This window comes from Hydra viridissima, unplaced genomic scaffold (genome assembly GCF_058129835.1).
Source record: "Hydra viridissima isolate aposymbiotic clone 2 unplaced genomic scaffold, HvirCarnegie_v1 scaffold_16, whole genome shotgun sequence".
Classification (NCBI taxonomy): Eukaryota; Metazoa; Cnidaria; class Hydrozoa; order Anthoathecata; family Hydridae; genus Hydra; species Hydra viridissima.
Genome location: NW_028324315.1, coordinates 7,085,392 through 7,099,138, shown reverse-complemented (window position 1 = coordinate 7,099,138; position 13,747 = coordinate 7,085,392). Strand labels below are relative to the sequence as shown.

Below are 13,747 nucleotides of genomic sequence, written 5' to 3'. Positions count from 1 at the left end.
CAGATCGCTAAAATGGAAGGCATATGTGTAAACGGGTACCTTCTTTCTTCAAATCTCCCTATTATATATAACTAGTAGTAAATGTGTTGTCAATATTTTTTTTAGTTGGTAAAATATAAGTTTTGCAGATGTAATTATTCAAACTAGCAAAAAAGCAACCCGTAATACGGGTTATGGTCGGTCTGTTAATTTATAGTGGCTGTTTTCCACAATTTAAAGTTGCAAAACCTTAACTATTACCCTTTTAGAAAAACGCCTTCAAATTAAAAAATATGCGGAGGTAAAGTAATTTACTAATTATTTAACATTGAGTAATTTACAACTGAAATAGGTCATATCAGTGTAAGGCAGAACCATTTTCCTCGACATTACTAAGTTCAAAACAATACGTTCTTAGTTATTGACACAAAATAATTTTACTTCCTCATGCTTTAAATTGACGAAAAAGTAAAGCTAAATTCGTGTTATATTTTTAAAACGTGAACTTTAATTGATAAGATTAATATAAAGCGAACGAATTTTACATGAATTAATAATTCTTTGGCATCCCCTTGATACATGTTTCTTTAACACAGGAAATTGTTGTTAAATGCACACAACTTAATAAATTTATTCAAAATATCTGACCATTTGACTATTGCTATTTATGGCATTAATCTGACCATTTTTATATATGGCCTCTTTGTTTCAATAATTTTTAGTAAACGGTTATTTGCTACCATTTATTAAAAATTCCTTTTGTTACTCGAAATTTAACTCTCTTTAATAATTTGACACTAATAAAAGACCCCCCTTTCCCCGTTTTTGCCTTAATGGTGGTAAGGAGAATACATTTATCTTTATTAAAAGTTATCAAGTTTTTGATGAAGACCTTCTACCAGAATAATAAAATGTAAAACAATTATTTACATGTATAACAATTTTTTTCTTTTTAATATATATAAGAATTTTTTCTTTCCTCAAAAGTGTTGCAAATGCAAACTAAGATAATTAATTAGTTTAAAACCTTACAAAATTTAAGTAACTCGATATTTGACAAATGCGCTAAACTACAACTATAACCCCCCCCCCCCGTTTAAAAAGATCCCCAAAGTTACGTAAAACAAATAATTAGAAATAAAATAGAGAAGATTTTTAAAAATTGAACTAATTGCATATATTTATATCATTTTAACTGACAAAAATTTACAATAAAAGGTAATCAGGTTTTTTTTATAGATCGTATAAATGCGTCAATCGTAAATCTTAAAGAAAAAAAAAAAAAGGCATTATAATACCATAACAAAAAAAAAACAACCAAAAAAAACCAAAAAAAAACCAAAAAACAAACACCATATAAAAACTGAAAATCGATTTACCTATTTATAGTAACCTATTTTGACATGGCAGTTAATATAAACATTTATCAAAAATTTAACTATAAAATCTATTTCGAAGTACAAAAGGATTAACAATACTAATATATATATATATATATATATATATATATATATATATATATATATATATATATATATATATATATATATATATATAAAATAAAAAAAAATCAAATTAAGATATAAATTGCATTTTTAGCATGTTGTCTTGGCTTTAAGTAAATAAATAAAAGCAATAAGTTTCAATAATGAAACTACCTATCATTCATTTTTAACAATAGACACCAACATGAAGGTGTTTATTGTTAAAAATGAATTTGAACACAAAACATCACAACAATAACACATAACAATAGAATATTTACACTCTTGATCCTAAAATCCAGCGAAAATAACAAACCAAATTAAAATATGAAAGGCAAAATTAGAAAACCAAATTAAAGTTAACTATATTTATTTTTTTACTAAACATATAAATACATAAAGTATATTTGTTTTTATATTCAATATTTGTTATTCAATTACTTCAAACTTAGGACATTAAAACACCCTAGATTTAAAGATCAAGGTTGCATACTCTCTCGTACACATTATGCTAAACATTAACAGACAATGTGTTTCCAGAATATTTAAAAAGGCCACACAACACAACCTAGCTCTAAAGCAGTAACACTGCCTGGCACTAAATGCTGCCAAGTCACACCTCTGCTATAAATACATCGCTTGGCTGGCAAGGTTATCAATCTTGCTCAACATAATGCCAAGTCACACCACTTTGAAAACATGGAAACAATATAATTTAAACATATATACAACTATAAACAAATATGGTTTTATATAACACAAATAAACATATTTTATAACAATAATAAATGACAGATATATTTATCAAAAACTGTGAAAAAAATATATATATTAAAATAATAAATAAATTTATACAAACAAAATGTGCTCACAACTTACAAACAGTAAATTTTCAAAATAAAAATCTTAAGACTATAAATTAAGAACATTAGAAAATATAACATTATTTGTGTAACACTTTTCACCTACCACACCTTGAATGAGATGTTTATTAATTTTGAAAAACAAACTACTAAATGCTCTCATTCTTGAACATGCAACATATTGTTGACCATGAGAGAAACTTGGTTTTTTTGAGATATACCCCAACTCTATTAAATGTTTGACTTTTATCAATTGTGATTGAATAAGCCAATCTGACAGGAAACTCACGACATTTCAGAACAAAAGGTATATTAGAACCTGATGGAGCCAACTGAATTTGAGGAACAAAATCCTGTTTACCACCAGAAACACCTGTCAAATCCTCTGCATCAATATAATTATTTTGAAGAGCACAAACTTTCATTCGAGTACCATTGCATAACCCAGCTTTGAGATCTAAATTTCTAAGTAGCATTATTACACAACCAATTTTCAATTTTAAACAATGAGGTGGCATACCTGAAGGATCATTTCTTTCATTAAGGTCATCAGTATTAATTTGATCAGCACTTAAATAAATTTTGACCTCACCTGGCAGACATTCAAGCACTTCTTCATTGATTGATAATGAATCAACATTAGTTGGTGTTAAAATCACGCATTTAGAATAATCATTTTGATCAGCATCTCCGAAAATCTTTTCAACAATCGATTTATTTTCTCTAATAATGCACTGATTTGGTATTTTAATGCATCTTTTATAAGGATCCTCCTCTTTGACAGGTATTGTTCCATTCCCAAGTTTTAGTAGCTAATCGGAAAATTCACCTTCCCCATCTTGTACTCTCATATTTTCAGTTCATGCAAACTTCTGTACCAATTGCCAATGCAAAGAACATTTTATACACGATTCTACTATCTCAGCTGGTTGTCCTCTTTTCACAACAGGCAGAATTTGCGTTAAGTCACCACCAAAAAGAATGATATTTCCTCTGAACGGAAAGTTGTTGTTGCAAATATCTTTTAACAACCTATTAATTGCATTTAATTCTTTACATGCTCATGTAAGACATTATACTGGTTGCTTCTCAGTTTGTTTTGGTTATTTCTGATGAAAGCAAGGCGCTGGCCTTTGATTTTAACATACGCATCAATAGCATATTGCTGAAACAGTTTTTTGCCATAAAAGAGTGAAGAAAAAAATTGTCTAACTGAAAGTTTATATTGTAATACAGAGAAAATGTAACATGATTTCTAACCAATGTAGCACGTTCAGGGTTGTGAACCAATTGATTATGCCAACCAGCATCACCCTTTGGAAAAAATAGAGAATAAACCATAGGATCTAAGTTGGCAGACATACTTGATAGAGCTTTAAGAGGATGACCTATTGGGTAAATAACATCTTCCCTAGAAACAGGTAGTACACCAAAAAACACAACTGCAACTTCATTATGTGAAGGGAGACTGATAGCGATTATAGCAATTTATGCTGGAACATCATGATTCCAAAATATTTATAGCAAAATCATGTAGTAAACAGCGCTAAAGACAAAAAATCAAATTGATATAAAACAAACAGTATATATAGCAAAATAATTTGTATAGGCTTTTAGTAAATGATTAAAAGCAGTGATTTTAACAAAATTACCTATTTAACAATTTTAATAACAGACACAAACATGAAGTTAAGCCAAATGTCTATTAACTCAAAAGATAACAAAAAAACATCAGAGCAACAACACACACCATAAGTTAATATATGTATATAATATAACTTAAGTAAGATAACATTCATATGTAACAAAACATAAGTAACAACATTACGCAAAATGTTATTAAAATACATTATGTATTTTTAGAATAATCTTTAAAAACAAAGGCTTGAAAAAAGCAAGACCTAAAGCAGTAACAGTTTGACACTAAAAACTATCGTGTAACCCTCTGTTAAAAGTACATCACTTGGCTGTCAAAGTTGACAAATCTTGCTCTACACATTAACAGCACTTTGAAAACATGGAAACAACATAATATAAACATATGTACCAACTATAAACACAATGCGTTTAAATATGTATATAAGGTTAAATAAATATACCTCATATACATATTTAAACACATTTTTAAAACAATTATATAACACATATCAACACATACACAAACAATAAAAAAACACTTTACATTATTATAAAAACACATTGATAAAACAGCTATAAGTGTGCAAATAAAAATTTTAAAAATGATGCCAGAAAATTCAAAAAGATACAAAATATATATTTACAAACAATACTCTTTACCTTCTTTTTTTTTTTTTCATAAGAACTGTAATCCTCACAACAAAATTTAACCTTTACATACTATAACATGTGAAATGCCATGTCAATGTTGGCACAAAATTTTAATTCATTTTCTAAATTTTCTAAAAAAGAACAATAATAGTTAATAGCATCACAGAAATTTCAAAGTAGTAATAATTTCAAAGTAGTAATAATTTCAAAGTAGTAATAATTTCAAAGTAGTAATAACCATTTTATGGAAATAGCATTAGTATAACTTTAAATAACATCCATACCCTTATTTTCCTTCTAAAAAATAAAATATCAAAAATAAAACTGCTAAAAGAAAAGCTAAAACAAACAAAATACAAACGATTTAAAAGATTAAAATCCTTTTTACTTTTTCTGATAAAAATTTAAATCCTTTCTACTTTATCTAATAAAAATGTATATATAACTATTTTATATACGTACTTCAATTATAATATGATCTTAACGATTATCATTTATCTTAATATGATTCTTTATGTAATATATCTAAACTAATAATTAAATTCCAAAAGGAAAAAAGTTTTAACTCGTTTAAGGGATCTTTCTCCAATGGCCGCGTGCATTTAGAGAACGTGCTTTTTCAAAGCCTAGTAACTAATGACGAAACGACGTTAAACATTAAACGTTAAACGTTAAACGTTCCAGTACTAATTATATTAAGATTAAGCAAATCAGTTTGCAAAAATTTCCTCTTGCAAATATCTATGACATCAAAGTATACGGGAAGCAAATTTAGAAATACCAAAGCACATTTTAACTAATTTGTAATAGAAATTTCTTTTCATCTCATTCAATTTTTCACTGAACACAGATCCATGGTTTATATTAATAGATATTAAGTTATTATTATTATTATTGTTATTAATATTATTATTATTATTATTATTATTATTATTATTATTATTATTATTATTATTATTATTATTATTATTATTATTATTATTATTATTATTATTATTATTATTATTATTGTTATTCTTATTATTATCATTGTTATTATTATTATCATTATTATTATTATTATTATTATTATTATTATTATTATTATTATTATTATTATTATTATTATTATTATTATTATTATTATCATTATTGTTATTCTTATTATTATCATTGTTATTATTATTATTATTATTATTATTATTATTATTATTATTATTATTATTATTATTATTATTATTATTATTATTATTATTATTATTATTATTACTAATTACATGATTGAAAGACTTCATATCAAAAAACAAATTCTTTTGTTTTTTTCTATATTTGAAAATATTGAATAATGTTTTGATTATCGGAGCCTTAAATCTTTTATTGAGCCTGTAATCAATTGATGTCTTTCTTTTGCCCTTAAATTTGCTTTAAGGTATTCCTTAAAGCTTTTCCTAATGGTTGCCTTAAATTTTTTACTTAAATGTTACAAAAATAAAGCTGGTAATAAAATTTAATAAAATTCTAGCAGTTCGTAGGAATCCTCTAGGGTGCTTCTGAGGTCTACATTTACTATTCGGTTCATTTTCAATTGTAATTTAAAACGCTCAAAACATTTATTAAACCTATAAAAACCGTACAGTTGTTTAAGATTAAGTTAGAGTTCAGTAATCATTTTAAATGCAAAATCAGAAATAGACAAATAATTATTTTAAAAAGATAACTATGAGCGGGCTTTTAGAACACTGGTCAGTTAAAAAAAGTAATACCTCAGAATTTAAGGCGATCGCGAGCTAGCTCTAGCTTCAGAATGACAACTTTGTCTTTACAAAATTACAGAAAAATTAGGGAAACTCACAAAAAATGCAGAAAAAGGTGAACACTATCTATATAGCTGTTAGTGCACATTCTTATCATAAAAGAATCTTAATTCCAATAAGATAAAAACGCAAAAAATAAGGTTTTCTAAGGTTTTTAAATTGAGTTAACATATCATAGCACTCTTGTAGCATTAGTAAAGATCCATTCCTCTTTTTCCCATCACCACTCAATGAACTCGTAAGACTTCTACGTATTGTCTGCACATATTAAGTGTAAAAAAGTTTAACTCTCATATGGAACAGAAAGAGAAAGTGTTAAATTCAACAAAACCAACTTACTTCTAAATTAAGCGATGGTGAAGTATTTTATACTCGACGAACTGGGCTATATAGTCGAATATTGATCAAACAAAACAAGACAATTTGGATCCCAACAAAGTTTGCATAACAAAGATAGTACTTTTATATTTTACTCCTGTTTGTAAACTCATAGTGATAAGCAATCTAATAAAAAGTCTTTAGCCCTTGTTCGCTAGTTGTCTAGACTAGAAAAGGACTGGTTTAAAGAAAGAGGAGCTGAACCACATTTAGACCTGTTCTGATGCTTGTAGATCGCAGTACAAAAGCAAAATTTTGTATCATTTGAATAAATTTTGATAAAGTTTGAGGAAACCAATACCAACTTAAAATCTATATTTTTCCAACCAACGATAAGTTCTTTACTTCCTCATTGAGATTTTGGGCTTAGAGAAAAAGTGATACGCAAAAAAGGAACGATCATTTCTCATCTGGAATATTAGAGAAACTTTTCAGAGCGTAGAGCTGGTTGGTGTCTTAAAGATAGCCAAAAACTGGGTCTTAAAAAACTGGTTAAACTGGCTCTTAAAAAAATCCTACCAAAACAATTTCCACCAAGAGATTGTTACAGAAACTTTCTATTCTTCATAAAAAAAATACAGTTCACTGGTGCACAAGCTGGACCTTATTCAATTTTAAAAATGATCTGATACACAAAGATTTTGACATTCGGTTGCATCTAGATGATGTAAGGTAAACAATTAACGAAAAAACTCTCTTAACATACGCTTCACTCGCTAGTTAATACTAATAATGATTAGGAAGTAATAGAAATCTTATGTCTGGGGCCAGTAGAAAATTGCGGTTAAAAAAAAAAAAAGAAAACCACAATAAATATATTAACAAAATGTCACGTTTTTTTTGAGAATTCTTAATAAAAACGTGAAGAATTCTTATTAAGAATTATTAATATCAATGTGGCATTTTTTGTTTTTTTTGTTTTGCCCTGATTTTCTACGGGTTCTACTTATGTCTTTGAAAAGTTTTGTTTAGATTCAGCTCGAATTACCGCAAATTAAGTTTAAAAATAATACTTTTGATCTCTTCCTTATTTGCAAGAACTACATGCGATATCCCAAACAGTATGAAGATAATCTTTAACTATCATTCCTAACAAAAAAAAAACTGTTTTGTTTTTATTTCGTTTTTTTGCATTAAATTTAAGTTCTTTTTTCGTTTCCATTTTGTAAAAATGCCTTCGTTTTTATTTCGTTTTTGTTAAACAGAAATGTTTAATTTTTGTTTTTATTTCATTTTCGTTAACGAAAATGACATGACACTATAAAATGACACTAGGCAGAAGCAATACCAAGACTATTAGAAAACAAAATCAAAAAGGAAAAAATAACTGATGAGAAAATGTTGAAGGATTTTATGGAAAAGCTAGAACATGTGAAGGTCTATGCCCGTGTTTTTGACTGTTGAGGAAGTAATGCAGTGTGAAATTAATCAGTTTGAAAAAAATGAATCCATGAAAAAACCTGATAATACTATTCTTCTAAATGTTATTTACTAACATTGTTTTACTAAAAAAAACCTTGATATTTTGATCGTTCAAATAAACTTTTACCCCGAGTAATAAGGGTTCTTTAATCCCAACAACACCTCTGCCGAAGCGGGAATGGGTATCAACAAAATATTTCAGGTGGTAAATGCAAGAGGTAAAAGATTTCTTTCCAACAGTGTAAAGATTTAAAATAATTTTTTATTAAAATCACATAAGATCTTTTCCGTAACGAGATTATAGACGGTTTTGCTGAAAAGTTTAGAAAATTACCTCTTCAAATATTGAAGAATAATTCTAAACCTGCATTTAATGTAAATTTGACATCAAACAGCAACAACAGTAGTTTTTAATTTTTTAAATAGAGTATGATATTTTTAAATAACGTATGATAATTACAACAAAAATATGAAATTCCGAAGTGGGTTTTCATTAATCATATACCATGGACGATATCATCAGAATATTCTAGGAGTTTGTGATATGTCAACTTTAGTTGAGCCTTTCCTAATGAGGTTTACTTGCAAACGTTAAAGCTTTAGAAAAAATAGTCAAAAAATATTTCTCTCAAAAAAGTACAGACTTATTTTTTTTTTGAAAAGCCTCTAATTATTTAAACCTTAATTCATAAAATAAAAGAGAAAATTTTATTTGTAAATTTAATTTTATAAAAATCACAATAAACTACTGCATGGGGGAGAGGGGGGGGGGGGCATTAGTACAAGTAGAGCATTGGTACACAGGCAGTCGTTTTGAATCAATATCAACTTCGAATGCTTTGGTGATGCTTTCATGCACTATCCACTATGTATCTATGCAATTTAAATATATTTGTTTATATACTAGTTATTTAAATAAATTATCTATATGTTTCAAGATATGTTATAAAATACTTTGTTGGTTTTCTTTCTGCTTCAGTTTTCATTCAAACTGCTTTTTTTTAGATGAAATTTCTTACTGTAATAATGTAAACACGTTGTGTACCAATGCTCCCCGTGTAAGGGAGCCTTGGTACAAAAGCAAGCTTTAAAAATTTCAAAAGTATAATACTTAACCTTCAATATTTCTGAACATAAATTATATCAAAATGTTGCTAATACATTTAAAAGTAGTGAAAATCATTTACTTCCGATTTTTTCTGAAATTCTCTTTGGTTTTTAATCTCTTTTCGAAACGTACCAATGCTTTCCTCTCTTCCTTTCAAAAATATAAATTAATATTTGTTCAAAGTTTAAGAGATTTATTTTTTTCTATCAAAACGCATAAAATATGATGAATAATCCTATTAAAAAGCAATCTTCAATTAGTCTGTGTATTTACAACAGGTCATATTTAAATCAAAAGACTGATGCAGAAGTAGGTTCCTTTTCGTTATTATCCAACAAAAACGAAACAACAAACGCCGATGGAGGCTTAATAAGTAATATCAAAAAAATTTTTTTTACTCAAAACTTTTAAAAATGATATTTTCAGACCGATTTCGTTGCAAAACTCCGTAGTGGCATATGCTCTGACCCATTAAAATTTCCTCTATCTCTGCGTTTTACGTTCACTTTTTCATACTATATCATACAATTTAAGTAAATCACGTGATTTTAACTCAACAATAGTCTGTGGTTGGTAAAAGAAATAGACACCATTTTAAGAGCAATACACCCCTTGGACTTCAGCTTAGTAACTCAGATTATACCAACAGCTCCAGTACTATATTAGATACAAGTAAATACCTGTGATGTAGAAAAAAAAATGGAGTCGTTGCGATAAAACAAAACATTTATTACTTTCCTATTTTATAAAGAAACACATTCTAACTTATATTATAAAAGAAAAACATAAACTTAATGAATTGAAGTTTCTGAAAGTGTGATATCTTTCGAAGCAATTTTTGCTTTCGAAGCAACGGTTTACCGGGGCAAGTATCATAGTATTCCGAAGTTTCGCATCTGTCCTTTTCCCTGTCTATTTAAACACACGTGACAATCTCTTTTCTTGCCTTTTCGCAATATGTATAGTCTTTTGTCCAGTCTTGTTTCATGTACTGAAATGGATAGGGTGCATAAGACCATGCTCTACGACCTTGCAACACATCCCCAAAAACCTTTTTTGCTTATCATTAGAAAACATTTCCGCATTCAAAAAATGTAAATAACAATTTTTTTTAGTGGAGACCTGGGGAGAAATTACATATTTTAAGGGAGTGCCCAGGAAATTCGTTGTTCAAGATAGGTAACGAAGAGGCATGGGGCATACTCAAATTTCTAGTATGTTGGTACAGGTGTCGAATGAGGATAACTTGCAAACAATTAGGGTAATTGGAGCTAAACAAAACCCATCCCGACCCCTAACTTTCCTCTCCACAGAACTACGTCTCCTTTATTCATAGTTTTTTTTTTTTGTTCTATAATAAACTAAATTAAAATTCATCAACAAATTTCAAAAAAAATTTTTCGTTTAAAAATTAAGAATTTTTTTTTAAATTTGTTGATAAATTTTATATAGTTTAATAAAAAACAAGCAAAAAATTGAAAAGGGTTTTTAGAAACTTTACGCAAGGGGGGATTCGGGGGATCTTTTCGAGCACAACAATATCATGCCCATGCCCCTGTATTTAAATTTTCAGAAATGTTAATGATAGACTTATAAATTTTTTTCTTTTAAAGTATTTAAAAATGTTTGTTTAACATTGAAATTTGCAAGTGGATTTTTATTTTTCATTACTTTCTCTTTACATTTTTATTGAAATAAAAACAACTTTTAATTATTAACAATTAGTAAAAGGAAGCAGTTGCGAATTGTTAATATTTGCATAATAACTCCTCACACGCGTTGACATACAAACTGAAAGCTTGTTTGTGGCCGTTATACTGGCATTTGATTGATATGACCGATATATCATCCTAATATTATCAGCCATATCAGAAGCTTTAATTTGATGCATTCATTTGAAATGCCTAAACACAAAAAAGAACATGGTGATTTTTTTAAAAGGTTTTGCATTTGCTGCTTCAGGAAAGGCAAGGATTTAAGACGAATAAATAATGCTGAAACAACTTATTTAAATCTAAATGGTATTAGAAAGACAAAATAATTTGACTACCATTGTAAAATCAACATCCACAACAGCGCAAGGAAAAGTTCTATCCAGTTCTATAAAAGATTTAAGCGCAAATGATTCAGGGAACACCTAAGCTTTGAAAACTTTTGGTCCAAAGGAACTCTCTGTCTCTTTCAGAAAGACTTAAGTTAAGAAACATTTCTTTTCTTAAGATAAATTGAACAAACTTCAATGAAAACTGCATACGAAGTAAGATTTTGTTGCTCAAAAATTCTTTTAAAACTAATTTTGTTATGAGTTTAAAGCCAATTTTTGTAATAACTTCATTATGATTTCTAAGTAATCACAACATGATTGAAGTTGCACAATATCTGAGAAGTGAGGCAGGACGGAAAAGTGTGGAATCTGCTTTCATTATTAAACTGATTGAGAACAACGAGATGATTGGGAAATTATTTAATGGTGATAAACTCCTATTGGTATTAGAATTAAATAGAAGCAAAGAGGTAAGTTAACTATTACGAAGCAATTATTTTTTGATAACTAGAGTGCAATCTGTATTATTCATTTTGATTTTTTATGAATGTATAGTTGGTAGAAAAAGATACTCCTATTGTGTATTGCAATGGCATTGAAGAGCTTGTAGAATAGGCACTTCATCACAGAAGTCAAGGAATAAATGATGTTAATATCAAATTAGGTGTAGATGGAGGCAGGGATTCATTTAAGTTACACTGCCAATTCCCTAAAATCAGAGTTAAAAAGTAATTCCAGAGAAACTGAGCAAGTGTGACGGATATGTGTGCAAAATTTTTAAAGATTCAAGAGTCCACAAAACTATTATTTTGGCAATTTTGACTTTATTGAACAAAAAATACCATAATTTGCGGTTAATTTTGGATGAGTTGAACATTTCATCCTTTGATTACACTGTATCTGAAGATCTAAAGATTTTGCTTCAAATGGTTGGAAAACAAACTGCAACATCAAAGCACCCTTGTCCGTTTTACATGAAGTCATCTCCTGAATTTCAAAAAGCTGTTCATTATACTCTGTAATCTTTGTGTAGATTGTACAACCAATGAATGACAGATGGTGCAAATCTAAAAAAAGCAAAAAAGTTCACAAATGTTGTTAATCCCCCTTTATTAACAGGCGATAAAAAAAAAAAAATACTAGAACTTGTAAATATTCCTGGTCTACTTATACTGCTATGTGTTGTAGAAAAAAATTAAAGAGATTGAAAAAAAGTTATTTGAAAACAAGGAGTATGAGTTACAGTTTGTTAACCAATATCTGTCAAAGATATCTGTCGTGTTCTACCAAGGAAGCATCGTTTGGAAGGCAATGCTTGCAATAAGTTGCTTAGACAGCTTTGAACTTTTTTTTCAGGAGTCTAGTCTTGGAGTTTCCGCTGCCAAGTACATTAAAATTTTTAGAGATTTTTAAAAAATAGTCCCTGGTTGTTTTGGAAATTCATTAAGCTCCACATATGTTAAAGAATTAAAGGAGTTCTCTACTATCTATAGAAATCTAAGGGCTAAAATTCATTTGAAGGTACTTTTGAACAACATAGTATCGAATTCATCGAGATGAAAGGTATGATAAATACATTTTAAATTTGATAAAAAATGATTTATAATATTTGTAATTAAATACTCTATTTTAACAGTTGAATTGTAAAATTGGTAAAAATTACGACGAATATTTATGAAATTAGCATGCATTTATTTTGTACTTCTTATTTTCTATAGAATTAGGTTAGTAGACCAAACAAGCTCTCGAATTCATTCATCAGAATTTCAATCAGTTTTGGCGAATGACAAAAGTTGGAGAGAACAGCCCAAACTATATTGAGGCACTAAAAAACGCGGTTGTTGCTAACAACTGCAAGTACTTTTAAAGTAGTTTTCTATTTGCTGGAATGTAGTTTCTAAAAAGTTAAACCTCCTATAAACAAACGTTTAACATGATTTTGAAATGTAAAATATCAATCATAGTCTAACTATAAAGACCATAAATTTATTTTACTGTAGTAAGTGATTGTAGCAAACCCTACTCAACCCCTAATAGCCCTCCCCTAGGTTATGGTTCTTAAAAACCCTTTTCAATTATTTGCTTGCTTTATATTTAACTAGATCAAAAGTAAACGACAGATTTCAAATTACATCAAGAAAAATTTTTCTTTTAAAAATTAAGACTATTTAAAGTGGCACACAACTGAAAACAATTTTTTTTTTTTAAATAATCAAAATTATGTTATTTTTTTTTATGAGAATTAAATTTAAATTAAAATAAAATAGAAAACAGAATATACAAATATATACATACATATATATATATATATATATATATATATATATATATATATATATATATATATATATATATATATTATATATATATATATATAATATATATAT

General features: G+C 27.8%; 1 protein-coding gene and 1 long non-coding RNA gene across 5 annotated transcripts; one reads left to right on the top strand and one right to left on the bottom strand.

Annotated features, from left to right (window-relative positions):
* Nucleotides 1–1,574: 1,574 nt before the first annotated feature.
* LOC149877814 (uncharacterized) lies at nucleotides 1,575–5,027 on the bottom strand. Of its 3 annotated transcripts, none has more exons than XM_090073750.1 (2): nucleotides 4,625–5,027; nucleotides 1,575–3,872 (listed from the first exon to the last, which is right to left on the bottom strand). In XM_090073750.1, the coding sequence occupies exon 2, from the start codon at nucleotides 2,842–2,844 to the stop codon at nucleotides 2,476–2,478; it is 369 nt and encodes a 122-aa protein (XP_089929876.1). In that variant the 5' UTR covers nucleotides 2,845–3,872; nucleotides 4,625–5,027; the 3' UTR covers nucleotides 1,575–2,475. The 3 variants fall into 3 exon arrangements, with proteins under 3 accessions (XP_089929876.1, XP_089929877.1, XP_089929875.1); XM_090073751.1 differs by lacking the exon at nucleotides 4,625–5,027 and having other exon boundaries at nucleotides 1,575–2,783; nucleotides 2,919–4,545; XM_090073749.1 differs by lacking the exon at nucleotides 4,625–5,027 and adding an exon at nucleotides 3,979–4,542.
* A 5,838-nt stretch (nucleotides 5,028–10,865) lies between these two features.
* Nucleotides 10,866–13,349, top strand: LOC149877813 (uncharacterized). 2 transcript variants are annotated; one of them, XR_016447860.1, is made up of 4 exons: nucleotides 10,866–11,573; nucleotides 11,665–11,830; nucleotides 11,916–12,923; nucleotides 13,079–13,349. It is a non-coding gene; the product is annotated as an uncharacterized LOC149877813 (long non-coding RNA). The 2 variants fall into 2 exon arrangements; XR_016447861.1 differs by having other exon boundaries at nucleotides 10,921–11,573; nucleotides 11,916–13,349.
* The last annotated feature ends 398 nt before the right edge of the window (nucleotides 13,350–13,747 follow it).

What these genes read in the sequence shown, in the direction of transcription:
- LOC149877814 (XM_090073750.1), bottom strand. Translation starts at nt 2,844, where the DNA reads ATGCCACCTCATTGTTTAAAATTGAAAATTGGTTGTGTAATAATGCTA.